The sequence below is a fragment of the Neovison vison genome, chromosome 6, assembly GCF_020171115.1.
Source record: "Neovison vison isolate M4711 chromosome 6, ASM_NN_V1, whole genome shotgun sequence".
In the NCBI taxonomy this organism is placed as follows: domain Eukaryota; kingdom Metazoa; phylum Chordata; class Mammalia; order Carnivora; family Mustelidae; genus Neogale; species Neogale vison.
In genome coordinates, this window is record NC_058096.1 from 127,372,430 (window position 1) to 127,396,953 (window position 24,524).

Below are 24,524 nucleotides of genomic sequence, written 5' to 3' on the forward strand. Positions count from 1 at the left end.
AGTAGAGTAGGTGAGACTCAATAAAGCAAGTCGTAGATGCTATACATGCCTGCTATGTTGAGGCAGGTATTTGGGAAGAGATTTACTTGCTATTAATTGAAGAAAGATTTCCTAGCCAAGATGTTCTTGGGGTAAATGAAATAAGTGGATCTTGTTCCACCAGGGAGACGGTTTGTGTTCAGGATCAGTAAGCATTTATAGATGTCTTCTGAACTAGATCTATGCTATCTGTGTTGTCTGGCAGCCTCTTGTGGGAGACCCACTTAATTGTGCGGTATTCAAGGAAAGGCCTTCAGTCCCTGGGATAGACTGATAATGGTAGGGCAGGATTCTAGCTTCATAGGAACCAGTTTACTGTCTGGGTTACTTAGGTATAAGTAATTTATAATTTCTACATTAAGGCTCAGTTTATAAGATGGCACAGTGTCAGAACTGAAACAACTAAGCAAGTTGGTTGTGGGACATCATCCATTTCTTTCATTTGAAAGCACCTTGGATCCTTGTTTAGGAATGAGAATACAGCTATATGTCACCTCACCTATGTGGCGGAAACGTGTAGGGAAGGGAGCCTGTCAAGTCACAAGTAGTTAAAGGGTTATGTATATATTATCACCCTTTAAAATAACTGTCAAAATTCTTCTTCTGCCCATCCCCCACCCCCTGGCCAAACTTCAGAGAAACATCAAATTTGAGTGGGACAAGTGTAGTTACATGTCTGAGATGGGGATTGTTTTCAGGACTGCAAAATTGTTATCTTAGGGTATAACCTTAAGATTGTATGTAACCTGTTGTATTATTATATTCTCTGTTCTTACTCTTTTTATTAGGGTCAGTTTTTCTGAACATCTTTTCTGATTGTTAGTGTCTGGATTTGGGACATGGGAAAGTCACTCTTGGGATAGTAGAGATAAAAGTGATAGAACCTTAGATAAGATCAAATGGATTTTTTTGTTTTTATCCCCCGCCTCCCCTCCCCCCATGACCCGTGCTAAAGGTTCCCAGGTATGAGATTTCTGGTTTATTTCTCCTGTATTTATGGAGTTTAGTTTATAGTGTCTATATTCTATTTGTGTATAATAATATATGTGTGTGATACACACAGACATTCCTACACATATGCAGGCTTACTTTTCATGGTGTTATTTGTAATTGTAAAGGATCCAGAATAAAGTAAATATAAGTCAGTGGCTTAGTGTCTAAAAAAGTTATGTCCATCAGTTCAATGCAACACTGCAGCTTTCAGAAAAGAAGTAAGCTATTCTCTAGGACATACTGTAGATTGACTGAAAATATGTGAAAGTAGAATGGTGCAGAGCTGTGCATAAGTAACGAAATATTATAGATACATGGAAATATATATGCATTAATTTTTTTTCCAAGTTTTCTTTTTATTTTGGTGAAATACACCTAAGGTTTGCCAACTTAACCATTTTTACCTGTACAGTTCAGTTGTATTAAATACATTCATGATATTGTGCAGTCATTACCACCATCTCTAGAACTTTATTCATATTTCAAAACTAACTCTATGAAAAATAATAACATGGATATGCAGTGTTGGGCATAGAAAATATAACTGGTACTATAGTAAAAACTCTGTACAGTGACTGATGATAGATTTATTGTGGTGATCACTTTGTAAAGTGATCGTCAAAATACAAATATTGACTCATTATTTTGTACACCTGAAACTATTATAAAATTGCTATACTTCATTAAAAAACAAAAACATAAATTCTACCCACTAAACAATAACTCCCTATTTCTTTTTTTTTTTTTTAAGATTTTATTTATTTATTTGACTGAGAGAGATCACAAGTAGGCAGAGAGGCAGAGAGAGAGAGGGAAGCAGGGTCCCTGCTGAGCAGAGAGCCTGATGTGGGGCTCGATCCCAGGATTCTGAGATCATGACCTGAGCTGAAGGCAGAGGCTTAACCCACTGAGCCACCCAGTGCCCCCTCCCTATTTCTTTTTTCCCTAGCCTCTGGCAACCACTTTCTGTCTCTATGATTTTGACTAAGTACCTTATTTATGTGGAGTGATTTAGTACTTTTTTGTTATTGCCTTCTTTCACTTAGTATGATATTCTCAAGGTTCATCCATATTGTAGATTGTGTTAGAATTTCCTTCCTTTTTAAGGTTGAATAATATACTCTGTTGTGTGTATATATCACATTTGTTTATCCGTTAATTCAACAATGGATACTTGGGGTTGCTTCCATGTTTGAGCTCTTGTGAATAATGTTGCTGTTATGATGGCAAATATAACTTTTTGAGACCCTGGTTTCAGTTCTTTTGAGTATATATGTATATAGAGTTGGTTGATCACATGGTAATTCTATTTTTATATTTTTGAGGCACTGACATACTGTTTTCCACAACGGCTATACCATTTTACATTCCCATCAACAGTGCACAAGAATTCTAATGTCTCCACATCCTCTCCAAGAATTGTTTTCTCTTTTTTTGATAGTAGCCATTGTAATAGGTGTGGGGTTCCATCTCATTGTAGTTTTAATGTACATTTCCCTAATGATTAGTGACATTGAGCATCTCTTCTGTGCTTAATGTACATTTGCATATCTTCTTCAGAGAAATGTCTTCAAATTATTTTCCAATTTTCAAATCAGGTTACTTGTAAAAGTTTTAGTAGTTCTTTATGAATTTTGGATATTAATCTTTTAATAAATCCTTAACTAACTAAATAAATAAATAAATTTATTAATAAATAAATCTTTTAATTAATCATATACATGATTTGTAAATATTATTTTCCATTCTGTGGGTTGCCTTTTGCTCTTTACCCATTGAGTGGTTTTGGCACCCTTGTCAAAATCAGTAAACCATATAAGTGAGGGTTTGTTTTTTGGGCTCTTTATTATATTCCACTGCTCTCTATGTTTGCTTTCATGCCAGCACCACACTGTTTTTATAGTGTAGCTTTGTAATAAGTTTTCAAGTCAAGAAGTGTGTCTTCCATTGTTGTTGCTTTTCAAGATTATTCTGGTCGTTTGAGATCCTTTTGAGAGTCTCAATTATAGAATGGGTTTTTCTATTTCTGCAAAACATGTCATTTGGATTTTGATAGAGATTACATTGAATCTGTAGGTTGCTTTGGGGAGTATTATCATCTTAATAAAATTAACTCTTCCAATCCATGAACATAGAGTGGGTTTCCATTTATGTATTTCTTCTTTTATTCCATACATATTTCTTTGTTTATATGACATATAAGGAAAGAGTAGTAGTGTTTGTCTCTTAGGAAGGTAGATTGTGGATTGAGGGCAGGGGTGTGCAAGCTTTCATTGTAGAACTTTAATCACCTTTTGAATTTTAGACCATGTGAATGTATTACTTATTTAATAAAGAAATATAACATTTTGCCACCTGTTTTCAGACATAGACACACCCTTGTGTGTAGAGACACTTATGTGCTTGCACAATACTGAGAAAATACCTGTTCCTCTGAAAAGTGAGCACAGAGACAAGACTTATTACTAGGAGCCAAAATCAAGAGTCCAGCTGTAAAGAATGAAAGCATGAAATGATGATGTTTTTAAGCAATTTTTAATTTATCAGCCTATAAAGCCTGTAAAGAAGGATCTGGTGCGGTAGATAACTGAACAGGTGGTAAATGATAGCCTTAGTTGCTATGCTTAGGAGTTTAGATTTTAAATTGGTGGTTAATGAGGGTCACTAAAGATCAGAGATTAAACAAGGAAGTAATGGGATTATGTTACATTATAAGAATTACTGTGATTATAGAATTAGCGTGGGATCATTTAATAGAAATAGGATGTGAGCCACATCTGCAGCTTAATATTGTCTAAGTTACAAAAAATGGGTAATGAAATTAATTTTTGTGTATCTAAATTTGTTTTATCATGTAATCACTATAACATTATAAGTGAGAGATTTTGTACGGTATTTTTCATTCTGAACTTCATGTCTTCACAATCCTGTGGATATTTTATGCTTATTGCAAATTTTGTTTTTGACTAGCCATATTTTGTACGCTCAGCTTCATGAGAGTAGTGCTATCATGTTAGATAGTACAAATAGAGTCAGGATGTAGTCAGGAGACAATATTCTAGTAATTGCAGTAGAAAATTTTAATTTGATGAAGAATTGTTAATTATTAAAAAGTCCTTAATTATTTATTATTCAGGAATTGCAAATTAAGACAACAATAGAATAACAACTGTATACCTATTAAAATGGCTGAAATCCAAATACATGACAAGGTTATAAAGATGTCAAGGTTAAAGAGCATCAGGAACTCTTATTCATCACTGGAGGGAATACAAAATATTATATCTACTTTGGAAGATTGGCAGTTTTTTTACAAAGCTAAACATAGTTTTATCATATGATTCAATAATCATCCTCCTGGATGTTTACACAACTCATTTGGAAATTATGCCCACACAAAATGCTGCATGTGAATGTGTATTGCAGCTTTATTCCTAACTGCCAAGAAATGGTGACCAAGATGTCCATCATTAGGTTAGTGGGTGACAAAATGTAATACATTCATACAATGAAATATTACTTAGAAATAAAAGGAAATTAGCTATTCAGCACTAAAAGACATGGATGAATCTTTTTATTTTTTTTTATTTTATTTTTTCTTTTTCCAATTTATTTATTTTCAGAAAAACAGTATTCATTATTTTGGATGAATCTTTTTATATATTGTTAAAGTGAGAGATACAGTCTAAAAAGGCTGCATACTGTGTGATTTAATTATATGATTGTAAAAGCCAAAACTATAGTTATGATAAAAGAATTCATTGTTTGCCAAAGAGAAGTGGGAGGTTTGAATGGGAGAAGCACAGGGATTTTTTTAAGGTGATGAGATACCAGATTGTACATACATGATACTGCATTTGTTAAAACCCATTGAACTTAACAGAAAAAGTGAACTTTAGAAGTACAGATTTTATAAAGTCATGTAAGAGGTTAGGTGGATACCAGAAGGGAATGTAGAATGTAACAAAGCAGTCTACCTCTGTTTGAAGTGTTTGAAACAATGTTACTGAAGGGAATTAGGCAGGAAGTTGCTGACTTAAATAACTTTTGAAATTAATCTGTAAGCATAAAATCAAAGAAACTACATTGTATATGTAAGCAGTGCAATCTAGTTAATAAAATTGTTTCTGCTGGGGTGTGATTGAACAGTTTTTTTATGTTATACAGTTAGCCACTGTATAGTACATAATTAGTTTTTGATGTAGTGCTCAGTGCTTCATTAGTTAAGTGTAACACCCAGTGCTCATCACAGCACATAAATAGTTCTAGTACTGCTATACGTGTATACTAGTGGGTGTCAGGTTTGTCACTGTTGGGTTGTGACCATATGGATTAGTAAGGGGGATCATGCATTCATATGGTAATGGTTAGAGTTGGAGATAACTAGTATGAACTTATATTTATCTTAATATGGATAATAAATTGTTAAATGCAGCAGTACTTACACTCAGTATCAAGGAGCAAAACCAAGTGCCCAGATCTTCATCTTTAATATCATTCTTCAGTAAAAGGAACCAGAGCTTCTTGGAGTATTGACTAGTTCCAAAAATTGAGGAAGGGAATACACAAGATGAGCCTGCAGAATATTGTGCTTCCAGAAGGTAACCAGTAAGACCCACACATACACACACAGATGGAAATATGTGAAATGGATGAAGATCTCCCTACAGCCAGAGCTGAAACAGGTTGAAGAACAGAACTGTGTTGAATTATAACTCAAAGTATAAAATAAGTTTGGATGAGTCCACATTAGTTTAAATGATGGAATGAGAACAGATAAATCTACCTTACTAAAAAATTCTAGATATGCGTAAATACTTCCCCCATGAAAGAGGTGGAGAATAACACCCCACCCCATAAATGTGTAATGGGATGTATGTAGTGTCTTTCTTCTAGAAATACAGAATGGAACGGGGTGGAAAAGTAACTTTACAGTTGAGTAACATGACAGACACCACCTCAGTCAACTGATTAAGGTCAGCTTCCTCAGTGATAAATTTTGTTGATAGTGTATACCTTTGATACAAGGTGAAAAAAAGTAAAACTTTCTCTCTTACATCTTCCTTTCCAAACCCTTAATCCCAGTGTAGTGATAAGAAAAACCCATCAGACAAAACCCAGTTGAGAAACCTTCTGTAAAACACTTGGCCAGAAATCCTCACAACAGTCAGGGTCACCAGAAAATCAGGGAAAGCCTGTCAAAGCCAAGAGGAGTTTAGAGGCACATGACATAAATGTAATAGGGTGTCCTGGCTGGGGTCCTGGAACAGAAAATGGCCATTAGGCAAAGCTAAGAAAATCTGAATTAAGTAGGACTTTTCGTTAATCTCTCAATATTGGTTCACTAACTGTAGCAAATGTACCATACAAATGGTAAGGAGTTAATAATAGGGTAAGTGAATGTGATATATGTGGGAGTTTTCTGTACTGTCTTCACAGTTTTTTTGGTAAATCTAGAACTGTTCTAAAAATAATTTACTTAAAAATAAATAGTAAATTTATTATATATTAATCTGCACACAGAAATGATTGTAAGATTGTTAACCAAGAAGAGTTGAAAGAGTACTATGAAGAACAGAAGAACAGAAAGTGATGGGAACAGGTGCAATAAGTTGGGAGGGAAGCCCCTACATACCATACTTTGTAGTATTCCTCCCGTGCCCTTTAGTTAAAAAACTGAACACTGTAGCAGATACAAAAAAGTTTACAGGTCCAGCTCCAGGATCATAATGTGGGACAAACAAGGGTAGATGTGAAGATGAAGAATACATTGAGAAGTTGATAACTGAAACAGACTATTTTGATGGTAAATCCCTTAAAAGAGTATAAAGATTAAGAAGAAAAGATACTGAGTAGAGCCCTAAGTAATTCTAACAGATAAGAAATACAGGGAAGGGAAAAGATATCTGAAAGAAAAGGATGAAATCATGTGGCCTATTGATAGGGTTTCAAAACATGTCTATTAATTTAGCAACACTATTTTCATTGGTAAGCTTGGTAAAGCAGTAACTGTGATGAGTTTATATATGAATGAAATTTATGGGAATAATAATAGTGACTCATAGGCAATTCTGTCAAATTATCCTTGGCTCAAGGGTTAGACATAGATAAGGTGGTAGCTGGTGGTGACTTTTAAAAAAAAAAATGGGGGGGTATGGGCTGGGATGTTAATTGAAGAATGTAAGTTCCATCAGAGGCAAGAATGTTTGTTTATTGTTAGTATTTTTAGTACCTAGAACAGTCTTAAATATGTTCAATGTATATTGGTTGCATGACTGGATTAAAAAAAATACTCGAGGACTTCTGTGGAGAGAGAAGTTGAATATGCAACTTTTCCAAGTAATGCTTTATTGAATAAGGTTTCTGAGGGAATAGTATCAGGAAGGTATAAATATGGAGATGTCAGGGGCGCCTGGGTGGCTCAGTGGTTTAAGCCTCTGCCTTCGGCTCAGGTCATGATCTCAGGGTCCTGGGATCGAGCCCCACATCGGGCTCTCTGCTCAGCGGGGAGCCTGCTTCCCCCCCTCTCTCTGCCTGCCTCTCTGCCTACTTGTGATCTCTCTCTGTCTATCAAACAAATGAATAAAAATCTTTAAAAAAAAATAAAAAAAAGATGGAGATGTCAAAGGGGACATGGTTAAAATATTCAGCATTTGCATTCTTGTTGTGCATAACATTTTTTTAAAAAATTTTCATGTCTTATACAAATTGCACTTTGCTGTTTGCAGTTATTACTGAAAACAAATTGTGAAGCTTCCTTTAGCCAGAAATTAAATCTCTTAACCTGTAGTAGTGCTAAGTACTTTCCACAGGATGAAACATAATTGTGGTATTCTGCATAAAGCAAAGTGTACCCCTTATTTAATTTAATTTTTTCCTCATCTTTTTATTCAGTCTACAAATAAGAAACCTCGAAAATCTCCAGGAGAGAAGAGTAGAATTGAAGCTACCATTAGAGGAACGGGCCGTGGAAGAGCAAATGGGCACCCCCAACAGAATGGTGAAGGGGAGCCTGTCACACTATTTGAAGTGGTGAAATTGGGGAAAAGTGCAATGCAGGTAAATTTTAAGTGTTTTTGTTTTATTTACAAAGCAGTATTGTCAGTAATCTATGTGGAACCTATTAAGTGACATTTATATATTTTTGCTGATTGTATAATGAAGTTTATCTTTAAAAATTTTCTTTGTTTTACGTAGTTACATCAGGAAAGACATTTTGTTTAATGGTAAAATGCACTTTAGATTACAACATACTGAGTTAAATGACTTGTATATAATAGCTGCCTGAGAGAATTTTTTTTGCCTTACTATATATTTTTAGAATCTGACTTACTATAAGTAACATATGTTTACTGAAGAACATTTCAAAGTAGAAAGGGTATAAAAAAAGGATTCTTAAGTAGTGAGCTAGGAATAACCGCAATTAATACTCACGGTTATTTGGTGTGTGTATGTGATCTTTTATAACCTTCCTATTCTCTCTTCTCTCTCCTCATTCACTTAACAAACATTATTAAATATTCTGTAAGAGCATATAATTATTGGCTTCTTAATAATTGGCTATAAGGATAAATCAGTTATTTTACTGTTCTTTCAGTGTATCTTTTCATTTTTTCACTGTTACAGAGTTTATTCATTATTCATGTTTACCTCTTTACCTCTTTTTTTCATTTTAAAACACTAGAGTTAGGGGCACTTCAGTGACTCAGTTGGTAAGTGTCTGCCTTCACTTCAGGTGGTGATGTCAGTGTCCTGGGATCGAGCCCCGCTTCGCTTCTCCCTCACCAGCTCTCCCTGGTTGTGTTTTCTGTCTCTTACTATCTCTATCTGTCAAATAAATGAAATAATATCTTTAATAAAAACAAATACACTAGGGCAAAATTTTTTGGTGAAAGGGTATTTCTTAACTTTGTGATACATAAATATATTACTCTCCAAAAAATTTCACTAGTCTGTCTTTCAATAGAAGTGTGCCTAGCAACTGGATACTTTATAGTTAGCAATCAATTGATAATATACTGAAAAATCACATTTATTTATTTATTTATTTATTTATGAATGATTTATTTATTTATTTATTGGGTGGGGGACGATCAGCAAGAGAGTGAAAGAGAAATCCAAGCAGACTCCACACTGATCATGTAGCCCGACTCAGCTCTTGATGTCACAGTTCTGAGATCACCACCTGAGCCAAAACTAAGAATTGGAGGCTCAACAGACTGCATCACCCAGGCACCCCTGTAATTTATTATTCTAATGTGCATTTCTTTGATCACCAATGATTGATAAAAGTCAGATATTTGCATTCTCTATTTATTTGCTCATTTTTGATAGTTCCTTTTGAGTTTCTTCAAAATTAAGGTAATTTGTGAAACAGGTTTACTTTTAGAAATTTTCATTTTTTAACCTATATCTCCTTTTGCATTTCTTAAGGGAGTTCAGCTTTTATTGCTTTTTTTGTATGTTAACAGATTGATATGTTCAGGGATCTTGGAATTTGTGTGGGAGGAGAGGTGGGGTAGTGTGATGATGCCAATGGTAAAAGAAATAGAAATTTCCAGTTATTTGAAGTAGTGGACAGACTGTAAGTTACATAAATATGATTTTTAAATAATGACCCTTAGCCACAAAGCTGGACAGTTTCCTTATTATACTTTAGTAGAAAAATTGTTACCAAGTTATAAGTATCTTATTTTTGAGGTCTACTTTATGGTTTTCCACATTTAAGTGGAAACACAAGCAGAAAATTGAAGAAAATTTATGTTTTACCATTATTTTATTATATTTTTAAAGGATTTATTTATTTTAGAGAGAGAGAAAGAGAGCATGCTAGTGTGCGCCCAGGGAGGGACAGAGGAAGAGAATCCTCAAGCAGACTGCCTGCTGAGTGTACAGCCAACTATGGGACTTGTTCCCAGGATCCTGAGATCATGACCTGGTCTGAAACCAAGGGTCCGACACTTAACCAACTGAGCCACTCAGGAACCCCAAGGAAATTTATTTTTATGTATAAATTTAAACTATGCGTTTCAGTACTTTGCTTTCATTTTTTTCATGTAAAATTTTTTTGTAAGATATTTGTGTATATAAAAATAATATTAATGTATACTGTATCAAAGCTCAATCCAGCTTTTTTTATATTTTAATATTTTATTTATTTTTTTGACAGAGGGGGAGAGATCACAAATAGTCAGAGAGGCAAGCAGAGAGGAGGGTGGGAGCAGGCTCCCTGCTGAGCAGAGCGCCTGTTGTGGGTCCATCCAGAACCCTGAGATCATGAACTGAGCTGAAGGCAGAGGCTTTAACCCACTGAGCCACCCAGGCACCCTCAATCCAGCTTTTTAAAAATATGAAAAATATCTTTAATATGAACAAAATGTAGTATAGTTTTTGAAACAAAACAGTGACTAATAGAAGTTTTTTCTTTTTCATCCACTGTATTCTCTATTCTTCATTCAGATTAGTCTTCCCGAATGCTATTTCATACTGTCACTCCTTGCTTAAATTCTTAAATTCTTTTGGATTCACATTTTGTGAAAGGTTAAAATAAGTAGTTCAGCCCCTAGTGCTTTCCGTTATTTGGTTTTAATCCACCTTTTCAACTCTTTCTCTCTATTCTTCTGTTTTTCTCTATTCTTGTGCCCCAAACATTTTCTACTTCACTATAATTTTTTGTTAGTCATGTTACATTTTTGTTTCCTATATATATTCACATCTACAAACTTCTGTATATATATTTTTTTCATTGAGCATTCTATTATGGGCATTTTTCCTGTGACATTACCTTTATATTGTTTCGTAACATGTCTCGGCCATAACTTATTTATATAGTTTTTACTTGGGCTCCTTTGTTCTTAAAAGAAGTAAGATATAAACTACACTATTAAAACTAGTTTACTATTCATGTAAACTAGATTAGTTTTATTCTATTAAAAATAGCACTTCTTTGAATATTCAGATATCCATCTAAAATGTGTATGTGGGAATGATTTTGTAACATAAATTCCTGAAAGTAGTTGCTGAGTAAAGGGAATGCATGTTTAAAAAATGGGTGTTTCTTTTATTGAAGGTGGCACACTAATCTCACTGTTTATTACCTCCTCATTTCAAACATAAAGTAAGAATAAAATATTAAAAAGAGTATACAGACACTATTAAAGAGAACTAAAAAAGAGAATACAGAAACGAAATCTTTCTGTGTTTAAAGTCTAAGATAATCTACAGTGATGAAGAGGATTGGGTTTAGCATAGAGAAGGAGGTACTTGTAGGCAAGAATTTACTTCTTGTATGTTAAAAGGACTAAAACTGGGCACCTGGGTGGCTTGGTTATTAAGCATCTGTCTTTGGCTCAGGTCATGATCCCAGGGTCCTAGGATCGAGTCCCACATTGGGCTCCCTGGTTGGCAGGAGGTCTGCTTCTCCCTGTCCCACTCTCCCTACTTGTGTTCCCTCTCTCTCTCTCTCTGTGTCAAATAAATAAATAAATAAATCTTAAAATTTTTTTTTTAAAATAAAGGCTAAAACTGCTTCATGAAACATAGAGGAATAGAGTCAGGCTTATACCTACATGAAGCCAGGGCCTAATATTAGTCTCCATGCTTGTAAGGAGAGTAAAGAAAGCCACTGATGACTGCTGCATTGGCTAAAGCTTATGTCTAGGGTGATCATATATCTCAGGTTACCTTTGAGACTCCCAGTTTATGCTTTTTTTAAATGTAGTTATTAATGGATACTCTGTTAATACTCAAGAGGGTCCTTGTTTGGATAATAACTTAATCTAAAATCTCATTTGTGGGAAATCAAGGGCAGAGGAAAGGGAGAAGACAGACATAGTTCTTAAAACCAGGACCTGAACTGAGATGTCTGCTTAACTAAGTTGGTGACTGTGTCTATAAAAATTCAAAATATTATCTTAGAGCAAGAAGTTCTAAACCTGCATTATATGATCTAGTTTTGCAATGGAGTGACAGGATAAGCAGAGATAATCACAAAATTTTAGACGGGGAGGAATGAATAATAAAAGAAAGAAATAGCATATTTAAGGTGCTGGAGAGATGAAAGAAGAAATTGTATCTGGTACCAAAAAGGGGGATAAATTTAATAAATTTGTTTTACTGAAGGAAAGAAGCTATAGTAGATGTCATCAAAGGGAGAATTTAAGACTTGACAGCCATTAGGCATTCATTTAGAATGTAGTCCAAAGAAATAAAGAAGTAATTATGAAAGAGCAATTGCATGAGTTTGGTATGGATTGAAGTGTTCTAAAATATGTCAGAGGAAGATATCAAAGGGAATAGAAGAAACATTGTTTTGAAGAGATAATTTTGGAAAAATTTCTCAGGCATATTTCCTCAGATCCCGAGTTTGCTCTCAGAAGTGAGCAGGTAAGTGAAGATAATTACCTAGGTTTTAGTAGAGTATAACTATAGAACATGGAAGGTTAAAAGAAAGTCTTAAAATATTTCATCAAGGAATACTTGATCCTATTGTCTGACCATAGTGATAGATGAAATGATGTTAAAATACACAAAATAAATTCCTCTTCTGAATTATACTTAAAAGTATCAAAAGGTCCTTTTATAATGTGATAAAGAGGAAATACACAGGGTTGATATGTGAATGTTAGTGAAAGTACTGTTAGTAAAAATACTGGGGCTAGCTAAAGCACTACTTGGATAAATACAAGTCTTAAATGTATTAGTATTAGCAAAAGCAGTAGAAACTAGAAAAAGAGCAACCTAAATTAGGAAGAAAAAAGAGTAATGAGGAGGAAGGGATAATTAAAGTAGAAATGGAAATTACAAAGAGAAAGAAATTGTAGAAAAGGTCAGCTGAATAAAAATACTAGCGATTGGGGTCAATACATTTTTAAGACCCAGAGGTTTTTATCTGGATAAAGGATAGTTTACTATTAACAAATATTTTACTATAATATACCAGATAGTCATGTTATGGTAGGGGGAAAACCTATCCTTATCTGAAATTATGTGAAGTGTTTAGAAAAATTATTTGATAGAGTTTAGGTGATAATTGTGATGAACAGTACTCTTGGTGAATTAGGAACAAGCGGGAAATTCCTTTGTTTGGTAAGGAAGATAACAAAATTATCCATATTTACAGAATATGTAATTGTCTTTGTGGAATTTTCAGGATATAAACTATTAGAACCAATAAAAGTGTTCTGCAAAATTCCATAGAGAAAATAGACATTCAAAGAAAAATCAACCTTAAAAAATATAATCAGCCCTCTGTATATCAGTAATAGTCTATTAGAACAATGTAATAGGAGATAAGAGCCCATTCAAATAAAGTGCTAAAGATTAAATAATAAAATTTTGGCTGTAACAGTGTAAAATACTGTGTCTCACTCATCAGAGTGAATAACATTAAAATGGTGGATGAGGGGCACCTGGGTGACTCAGTGGGTTAAAGCCTCTGCCTTAGGTTCAGGTCATGATCTCAGGTTCCTGGGATGGAGCCCTGCATTGGGCTCTCTGCTCAGCAGGGAACCTGCTTTCCCCTTCCCCCTCTGCCTGCTGCTCTGCCTACTTGTAATCTCTCTGTCAAATAAACAAAATCTTAAAAAAGGTGTATGATACTAAGTCAGTAAGACTGTAGGGTGCCAACTATTGGGAGTACAAATCTGTTCTAACCCCTTCGGAAAAAAGTTTGGCAGTATTAAGAAGATTTGACCTGTCCATTTTTCATTCATTTGGTAAATAGTTAATGAATGCCTATGTTGTGAAAGTGACCTTTGTTCTTTTTTTCTTCGTTGTTTTTCTTTTTTCTTTCTTTCTTTTTTTTTTTTTTCTGAGACTACTTTGAAGAAAAGCAATTCAGTTCTAGATGTAACCTCTAGAGAAATTTTCGTGTATATAAAGGAGGCAAATACAATAATTTTTATATGTTTTGTTTATAATAGCAACAAAATAAAGAAGAACCTAAATGTGTATGAATAAGATAATTGATAAATGTGGTATAATGAAACACTTAAATTTTCTGTAGTGATTGAAATTGCATGAACTAGAGCTTTAGATACTGTTATGAGTCTATTTCAGGAATGCAGTTTAAAGGACAAAGCAAGCTTCAGAATGATACATAATACATTGTACCACTTAAGTATAAATACATAAGATAACTTGAAATCAAGTTTATGATATTGTTTACTTAGAAAGAAAATGGGATCAGAGAGGGGTATGTGGGGTACGACAACGAAAACTGAAAAAGGAGCAAAAAGAAACAAGTTTGGTTGTAAAATATTAAGTGTTGTTGAAGCTGGGTGCTCTTTACCTTGTCTGTCTTATTTAGTTTATTATCTGAAGTAGAGACAGATAGGTGATTCTGAAATGCTTCCCCAAACGAAGTCTTTAGTCAGTATGTTTGGAAAATGACTACATCCCTTCCCCTTTGGAAAGGTACAAAATGTGAAGGCTTTGATAAGTTTTGTATTAAAGTACCTGATTTCTTGTTTTTTTGAGCATCCCACAAACCGTTGATTCCTACAACTGTTTATGGCTTTCTGTCTTGTCTTTTCTCCCTGTCAGAATTGTAAAGAGTCCATTCACTAGCTAAAATAGGTGCTTATGCATCTCCTATAATCAGAGGCTTTATATTCAGAACTAAAACCACAGTTCTGTCCTCATGGAATATAGTCTCATGGGAAACAGATGTTGTAGAATACTTTAGTAGGAAGATATACAGGGTGGGTTGAAAACATGAAAAATTCACTTAAGCCTGTCTAGAGAACAGGGTCATGGAAAGCTTGCTGAATAGATAAAACTTGAACTGAGATTTGAAAGATGAGTGGGAATTAGCTAAGCAGCAGTGAAGCATTTCTTACTGTAGAAATAAGACATACAAAGATGAGATCTATACCTTTTTCTGTAGAGGGCATATGATATTGTAGTAAAAACAGAGCTCAGAGTAAGGTTATATTGTGAACATTGAGTGTTCTGATAGGGAAGAAAGACAAAAAGAGCCATAAATAATTGTAGGATGTTTAATAAAAGCAATCAGGTTCTTTAATACAAATCTTATCAAAGGCTTCACATTTTCTTTCTCTTGAAAGGGGAAGGGATATAGTCATTTTATAAACATACTTACTATAGAAGACCTTTTTGTGAAATTGATGGCATTTTAGAAAGAAAAGATGAATATTAGTATTGGATGAGTATTAGATAAGTATTAATTAGCATTTTTAGAAATACTTTTCTGGGTGCAGTTTAGATAATGATTTGGAGGTTGTAATGATTTGAAATCAGACTTCTTTCACTGATTTAGTTTTTTACTGATCCAATTAGGAAGAAACACATGTTTAAATTTATAGAGTATCAAGATGAAATGACAGAGTCTACAAATACTAAGGCTATGAAGTGATTCTGAAAGATAAGAGGAAGGAATCTAAGCTCATTGCTAGTTTGACTTGGTGATGTTCACCAAAAGAAAATTTTGCATGAGCATTAGTGTTGGAGGATGGATATGGAAATAATTTGGTTTGGACATTTTGACTTTTAGATACATGACACTGAATACATGTTGAATTTTGGAACATTCATGTTATTTACTTAATCTAACTTTTATTGTTGTAGTTATGGGCTTAGTAAGCATTTAAATGAACTAATCATTGGCATTTGAATTTTGTACCCTCAGGTATTGACTGAAAAAGTTGGATTATAGTTTATTCATTCAAAAATTCATTAAAAGCCTATTGTATCAGGCATTGGGTTAGGTATAAGAGATAGTAGATGAACTAAACTTCCCTGATCACTTGGATTCATCAACTATCTAATCATGGGAGGGAAAGGAAAACCTCGATAGTGATCAAATAATGTTAATATACCATCACAAACCAATGATTAATACTAAATGTCTTAGTATGCTACTACTAATAATAAGTTCTGTGACTAGAAATTGGAATTAGAGCATAAATGAGGTATATCTAATGACGGAATTTAGCCTTCTGTTGGCTTTTGACAGGTGACTCTGAAGGGAAAACTGGTTTTGTCCTTTTAATGATTGGAAAAAGATAGAGGTATCTTAGAGGATAGGATAGTCTGTGATGAGTCATTCTCCCTTCCTTAGAGAGGAAGCTTTGTTCTTTTGTAAAGAAAACTTGAACTTTTAAGGGACATTGATTTCTTCTAGTCCCTAGCTTACAAATGGGGTTGTTGCCAAATCTCAATATATAAAATACAGAGGAATTCTTCCTCCAGATTTAGCTGGGTGCATTTTACTCTGTGACTACAGCAAGGAAAGTGAAAAAGCACCTGTGACTTTATTTAAATCTCACCTGTTAACTTGTGTTTGAACTCATATTATGACTTGTCAGAAATTACATACATTACTACGTCATTGATAAAATGGATAAAAGTGTTTCATAATAACATTTGAATTTCTACATACTCATTGCAAAGCTTAAAAGGTTTTACTAAGTATTAAAATGGCTGAAGAATGTCTAAGATGTATGAGTAATTGTGAAAATTCTAAGGAGATATTAGGGGAGAGAACAAGTATATCATTGACTGAAATGAATATTACAAAGATAGGAAATAATGGGAAATAATACAATGAAGATGAGTGTGGAGTAAAACTTTACAGAATTGAGCAGATATAAATACTTGAGTAGAGCTAATCAACATCTGAGTGTAATGCAAGAAATATGTCTTTATAGCTGCACCCACTACACTGTAAGATTTTGGGTGTACAGGATTTAAAATCCTGTACATAATAATAAAATACTAAAACGTTTATTCTGATTTTTAACATAACAAAAAATTTAAATTTAACAAACATCTAGATTAAGTTTAGCTGAAGTAGACAACTAAATAGTAGGTGTTTAAACAAGACTGAAGTTTATTTCTCCTAGAATAGCATAGATCATGTAATCTTTTCCATGGTGACAGGCAGTTGTCAAATAATTGAAATTGTTAATTTTTTAACAGTCAAAATGTACATAATCACAACTTCAACAGCTGTGTATTTCGGTGCCACTCAGAAATGAATTTTGTACATGAAAAGGAAGAAGCTGCAGGCAGCACAGTTGTAGACACTCATCCATGCAGCAGACAGAGCTTGGGTCCTTTCAAAGCCCTATGAGTATCTTTCTATCCTGCCAGTTCTCATTCCTCTGTTCTGACCCTGGTGGGGAGTCTGGACTAATGGTGACAGTCAGTCACGTATATTTCACATGTCCCATGAATGAGTTGATGATTTAGGGGTGGGAGTGGAAGGGGAGGAGCTCTGTTGGTGCCAGGCACTGTGCTCTTGAGGTGAACACTCCATTCTGGAGCTCTTAGTTCCTAAGATAAAGGCATGTAAGGGTGGCCACAAGAGTGGCTAGAGCCTAGTAATACCTAACCAAGTGTATGTTGACATTGATAACCTGTACAACCCCAAATGTGACAGAAATGGTAGTTGAAGGCCCACTAGTACAACCAAATGTTCCTGTGCTGGTGGATGAACTTGATGGGCATCCATGATTTGGAAAATGAAGACCTGATCCTACAGCACAACACTCTTGTTGCAGAAGCATCACTACCAAGATGCCTTTGCTTTTTAAACTCAGACTGGGAAGCTGAACTGTAGTGGCTCTTTTTTGACTGTGACTTGATCGTATTCCAATGTACAGGCTGGTGGTACACTATAGGCAGCTAACTCTCTGTATTAAGCAATAGTAGAACACCTCTTGGAAGATCCTTGATGCTAGCTCTGCCTATTTTAAAAGGGGGGTTAGGGATATCTCCCAGGATGATAGCCTTCCCAGTATGCACTTCTGTGTAGGTCATCCCCTGCTGGTAATTTTTACATGGATAAGAAATCCACTCCCACCCACCATGGACATTTAACAACTAGCCCCAGTGTTGTCATTGTGGTGGTCCTAGTGGTCATTGTTGGTAACATTGAAATCCTGGTGATCACGATCAGTAAGAAGGGGAAGGATTCAAGGAATTGAATGGATTTCCTTGGAAATCAAGGAATCAATCAAGGATTGGGGAGTTAAATATATAGTCCAGCATAGATCCCTTTTGGGGGTAGGTGAGAGGATAAGACTCAGGACCACTTCATGCTAAAACATGATTCTTGGCCCAAGGCAGGTACTCCTCTACCATTCCTCCCTCTCCCTGTCTCCTACATCTGAAGAGTTGTGGTCCCAGGACCATCTCTCTTTCTGCCTTTATGTCCCCTCCTCTTTTGAAGTATTATTCTAACTTTCCTTTTTCCTCTTGGTCCAGAGAAATGTAATCTGACTCTAAAGTAAAGGTAGACCCAAGAGGTTTTTATTAAATGGTATCTTTATGTTTAAAATAAAAAGCTAAGATGACGTCAAGGATCATTTAAAAATGATAGACTACCTTTTGAAGGCTTAAATGAAATTAGGTGAGGAAGAGTGTTTTTCCTTTTTGAGTTTAAGTTACTTTTATTGGCTATATCTTATTACAGAGGAAAGATTAACAGCTTAATCCTGAACTATCTACTAGTTCATTGTAGCCTTATTGGTGAGCAGAAAATTTGGCTTTGTTTGGACTTGCATGATAGCCATATTACTCTGTTACACCACCACCAAATGTGCTTCTCGCTTAAAGGAATCTTATTTTAGTGGCCTAAACACCTTTTTTTTTTTTTTTAAGAGCAGACTATCCAGAAACTGTTAGTGTTTATTTTTTACCTCACCCTTATTATAGTTGATATTAGTAATGTCTTATTATGTAAAAATGTTTGTACATGTTTGGTGTTTGGCAATTTGGGGGACTTTCTTAATATAACAGATTTAATGGAATTTAATAAAATATGAAGAAAACATAAGGCAAAAGAAAGAGTTGAATTTGTGTCAGATTATGCCCCCCCCAACTTAAACAGCTTGGTTTATTTTGATCCTCAAGGAGGATGTACATAGGAAGCAGGTAAAATAAATAGAACTTTACAGATACTAATTGAATGAAAGAGATAGTTATATCATTCAAGATATTATCAAACCAAGGCACATACCTTAGAATTGTATCTTAATTTGATCTTTAGAAATGTTCAGATTTTATAGCCATGATTTTTGGTAGAAATGATTATATTTTTATACAGTAATCATTGTTGATCCCTTTTAATGATTTAACTGAATTACCTTTAAACTCCTTTACATCTCATCATATGCATATTTTAAATTGAGATTAGGAACTGGTCCAGGATATTTCACAGTCAGCTTAATGCCTAATTTGAGAAGAGTAAGGAAGTTCTAAACATAAACTTCATTTCTCCCAGTTTTTTTTTGTGTTTGATTATGTAGTATTTGAATTTTTAAGTTTTTAAAAAACACTTTAGCCCTGATTTCTTCCACTTTCTTAGAATGAAAAGTAATATATAGAATATACAGAATGTTTTAGGACAGAAGATATAAACTGCTCATTTCATTGCATAGTTATTTGAAAATCCTCAAATGATAGGTTAGTATTTACTTAGAAGTGGGTTTTGGGCTTTCTTTGTTTGAGGTTTTTACATAATTACAGTGTCTCTCTGAAATTAACTTTGTGAATGTTTTAACCTGTTCTCAAAAATTCTAGCAGCTACATAGAGTAGCTATAAAAATTAAATTTCAAATACAGTGGCTTATCATGATAGACATTAATTTCTTATTGTCTAACCAATCTGTACCAGAATTAGTGGTACCCATCTTCCTTTCATATGATTCAGGGATCATGCTCCTTCCATTTACCTGGTCCTTTTTTCCTCTAGAGCCTCAGTGTTGTTTGCATTCAGTGGGTGGAAGGGGAGAGAGAATGGAGCAGTACCTACCTCTTAGAAGCTTTTGGCTCCTTTGTTTACATTCCATTGATGGGAATTTACTGCATACTAAGGTGATCTGGGTAATGTAGTCCATGACTGGGTACTTGCTTTCCCATTTTAGTACATACTGTGGAAAGGAGAACACAGATTTGCACGCCACAGTTACTTTTAGATAATTAGAGCAAAGATATGTGGTACATACTTTAATTTTTTCAGAAGACAGTACACGATAAAAGCTGCTGGTTAGTGCTAGGATAAGAGCATTGGCTGCCTAGAACTGTAGTCCTCAAGGAAGCTAGGAACTCTACTTAGGAATTTTCATAGTCTCTATTCAGTTATATCCAGAGGTAACTACTGTTTTTCACATGTTTAGCTTTAGGAAAAATACATTGCTGTATTGTTCCAGTCCTTGTTGATGTCAAGCTGTGGCTTTAACTTGGGTGTTTCAGATATTACTAATTTTCTTCATGATACCCTCTAATCTTCCAAAGGCATCATCCAGTTATATCATCTTTTATACAGATGTTCAAGGGCTGATCAAGTAAGTAAAGATATGACTGTTACTATCTGTATGTATGTGTTTGATTATATATATCAATATAATAGTTTTATGAACTCATTTTTAGGAAATATGGCCTTTATGTACATACTTGTATATATTTGTGTTACTGTTTATAACTGTTTAAATACATGTAATTTGGTGTTTTCTACTAGTTTTATTACCTTTTTTACCACCATTACCATAAATTTGGATCGACTGTGGTTGTACGATTTCTTACTATGTATCCTAACTTTAATCATATGTAAAGCAGAATCCTTTCCCCCATGACCAAAAAGTTTTTAAAATTTCTTTTCAAACTGCTGAAGAAAATTATGTACATGTTGATATAATTCCTTACTTGATAGGCTTTGGTCCTAAGCCTTTGAGGTAGGAGGATAGAGGAGATTTGTTTCCCTCTGGTGAGGACCTTTGATCCTAGTACAGGATTTCTTAACCTGGAGACAGTGCTAGAATTTTTGGCAGGCATGAATATAAATGAGGAGAGTTGTGAACGATTTGGAATTGATTTTAAAGAAATAAGAGTAAGCCAATCTAGGATATTTAAAAGGATTGTTAATGACATTGAAGACTAAATTTGTAGCAGTATCACTTCATGTATCTTGATTTTCCTCCTGGAGTTCTGTAACAAAATATTAGGAATACAAATTTACTGTTCAGTAAACAGAACAAAAACACAAGTTGTGATTGGTATAGGGAACTGTTTTTCAGTAGTTATAGTCCTTTGAGGTTCTGAATTAGTTGAAGCAAGACAAAGAGTGATCTGGCATGGATAATCTTAGAAAATATATGTAGATGTTGTGCTGTTTTAAGCATAATTAGGTAGGATATGAATGTCTCTTCACTGGCGGCAGAAAGGACTCACCCTAACATACTTCAAGAAAGATAAAAACCCCATATCCCCTCTTAGAATTCCAACCTTCACCCATCACTCAGAGATACTTACCTTGTTGTATTCTTTGCTAACTTCTTATAAATTCTGTCATCTTGTGACATTAAACTTGATTGTGCGTAGGTCTTTTCTTTTCATCCATTTTGAATAGATGTGAAAAATATTTTTTAAAGATTTTTTTTTAGAGGTTTTTGTTTATTTGCCAGAGAGAGAGAGAAAGAGACCACACGCACAAGCATGGGAAATGTCAGGCAGAGGGAGAAGCAGGCACCCTCCTGATCAAAGGAATCCGATGCCGGACCCTATCCCAGGTTCCTGGGATCATGATCTGAGCTGAAGGCAGATGCTTAACCAACTGAGCCACCCAGATGTCCCAGATATGACAAATATTAACCTGTATTTTTACTAGGAAGTAAATATATATATGAAGATTGATTTTATTTATTTACTTATTTAGAGAAAGAGAGCACAAGCAGGAGGAGGGCCAAAGGGCGAGGGAGAGAGAGAATCCTAAGCAGACTTTGTGCTGAGCACAGAGCCTTACATGGGGCTTGATCCCATGACCCTGAGATCATGACCTGAGCTGGAATCAAGTATCAGACACTTAACTGACTGAGCCACACAGTTGCCCCTATTTTATTCCACATTTCAACAAGGAAGAGTATGGTTAACAGGACTGAATGGGGTTATTGTGTGTGATATTACAGAAACTCATTTACTTACTATATCCACAGCCTAATTTTGTTCTTCACGAATTTAGTAGTATTTTGTAATTGCAGTATCTTGATCTCAGATAACACATTAAAGAGAAATACTCAGATTTTGCCAACTGTATGATAATAACTCATGCACTAACAGCAAGATAAAGCACATTTACACTACAATTGTCATAATAATCTATGTCATCATGTCCACCCATATTTCCTTTTTAAAAAATTTTTTTGTTTAAATTCAGTTTACTTAAAATACTGTATTATTTTTGAGATTAAGAGTCACTTATGGTTTGTCTCCCTCCCAATCCCATCTTGTTTCATTTATTCTTCTCCTACCCACTTAAGCCCCCATGTTGCATCACCACTTCCTCATATCAGGGAGATCATATGATAGTTGTCTTTCTCCGCTTGACTTATTTCGCTGAGCATGATACGCTCTAGTTCCATCCATGTTGTTGCAAATGGCAAGATTTCATTTCTTTTGATGGCTGCATGTTATTCCATTGTGTATATATACCACATCTTCTTTATCCATTCATCTGTTGATGGACATCTGGGTTCTTCCCATATTTTTGCTATTGTTGCTGCAAACACTGGGGTGAATGTGTCCCCTTCGAATCATTATATTTATATCTTTTGGGTAAATAGTAGTGCAGTTGCTGGGTTATCCAGTAGCGCTATTTTTAATTTTTTGAGGAGCCTCCCTACTGTTTCCAGAGTGGCTGCACCAGCTTTGATTTCCACCAGCGGTGTAAGACGTCCCTTTCTCCACATTCTCACCAACATCTGTTGTTTCCTGAGTTGTTAATTTTGGCCTGACTGGTGTGAGGTGGTAGCTCATTGTGGTTTTAATTTGTATTTCTGTGATGCCAAGTGGTGTTGAGCATTTTTTCATGTCTCTTGGCCATTTGGATGTCTTTGGAGAAATGTCCATGTCTTCTGCCCATTTCTTACCTGGATTTTTTGTTTATTTGTTTTTTGGGTGTTGAGTTTGCTAAGTTCTTTATAAATTTTAGATATCAGCCCTTTATCTGATAAGACATTTGCAAATATTTTCTCCCATGCTGTCAGATGTCTTTTGGTTTTGTCGACTGTTTCTTTTGCTGCGTAAAAGCTTTTTATCTTGGTGAAGTCCCCGTAGTTCTTTTTTGCTTTTGTTTTCCTTGCCTTTGACGACTTGTCTATTGGGAAGATACTGTGGTGAACGTCCATTAGGTTACTGCCTTTGTTCTCCTCTAGGATTTGTATGGATTCCTGGCTCACATTTAGGTCTTTCATCCATTTGTGTTTATTTTTGTATATGGTGTAAGAAAATGGTCTGGTTTCATTCTTCAGCATGTGGCTATCTAGTTTTCCTAACACCATTTGTTGAAGAGACTGTCTTTTTTCCATTGAATATTCTTTCCTGCTTTGTGGAAGATTAGTTGGCCATAGAGTTGAGGGTCCATTTCTGGGTTCTCTGTTCTTTTCCATTGACCAACTGATCTTTTCCATTGATCTGTGTGTCCTTTTTTGTCCCAATACCATATTATATTGATGATTACACTTTTCAGTTCTTTTCCATTGATCTGTGTGTCCTTTTTTGTCCCAATACCATATTATATTGATGATTACACTTTTCAGTATAGCTTGAAATCCGGAATTATGATGTCACAAGCTTTGGTTTTCTTTTTCAACATTCCTATGGCTATTCGGGGTCTTTTCTGGTTCCATAAAAATTTCAGGATTATTTGTTCCAACTTTTTGGAAAAAGTTGATGGTATTTTGTTAGGGATTGCATTGAATGTGTAGATTTCTTTGGCCAGCATAAACATTTTAGCTGTATTTGAACTTCCAGTCCATGAGTGTGAAATGTTTTTCCATTTCTTTATGTCTTCCTCAAATTCCTTCATAATCTCTAGTTTTGAGTATAGATCCTTTACTTCTTTGGTAAGGTTTATTCGTGGTATCTTACGGTTTTTGGTGCAATTTTAAATAGGATCAATTCCTTAATTTCTCTTTCTTTTGCCTCAGTGTTAATGTATAGAAATGCAGCTGACCTCTCTGCATTGGTTTTTATATCCTGTGACTTTCCTGCATTCCATATGACTTCTAGCAATTTTGGGATGGCGTCTTAGGTTTTCCTCATAGAATAACATGTCATCTGCGAAGAGTGAAAGTTTGATTTCTTCTTAGCCGATTTGGATGCCTTTTATTTCTTTTTGTTATCTGATTGCTGAGGGTAGGACTTCTAGTACTGTGTCAAACAAAGTGCAGAGGATGGGCATTCCTGTTGTATTCCCAACTTTAGGTGATAAGTTATCAGTTTTTCCCTGTTGAGGATGATATTTGTTGTGGGTTTTTAACATACAGCTTTTATGATATTGAAGTACATTTTCCCATCCCTACACTGCGGAGTTTTAATCAAGAAAGGATGCTATATTTTGTCAAATGTTCTTTTTCTGTATCTATTGTGATGCTCATAAGGTTCTTGTCCTTTATTTTATTAATGTGGTCCATCACATTGATTGATTTGCATATAACCACTTTTGCAGCCCAAGAATAAATCCAGCTTTG

At 34.7% G+C, this 24,524-nt stretch overlaps 1 protein-coding gene across 4 annotated transcripts in view; it reads left to right on the forward strand.

The window, feature by feature from the left end:
- STAG1 (stromal antigen 1) overlaps positions 1–24,524 on the forward strand; it is a 428,984-nt gene that overhangs the window by 148,932 nt on the left and 255,528 nt on the right. For all 4 annotated transcript variants that reach the window (XM_044252306.1, XM_044252305.1, XM_044252303.1 and 1 more), the window contains one exon: positions 7,927–8,091. In XM_044252306.1, the coding sequence (XP_044108241.1) occupies positions 7,927–8,091 (165 nt within the window). The remainder of the gene's footprint in view (positions 1–7,926; positions 8,092–24,524) is intronic.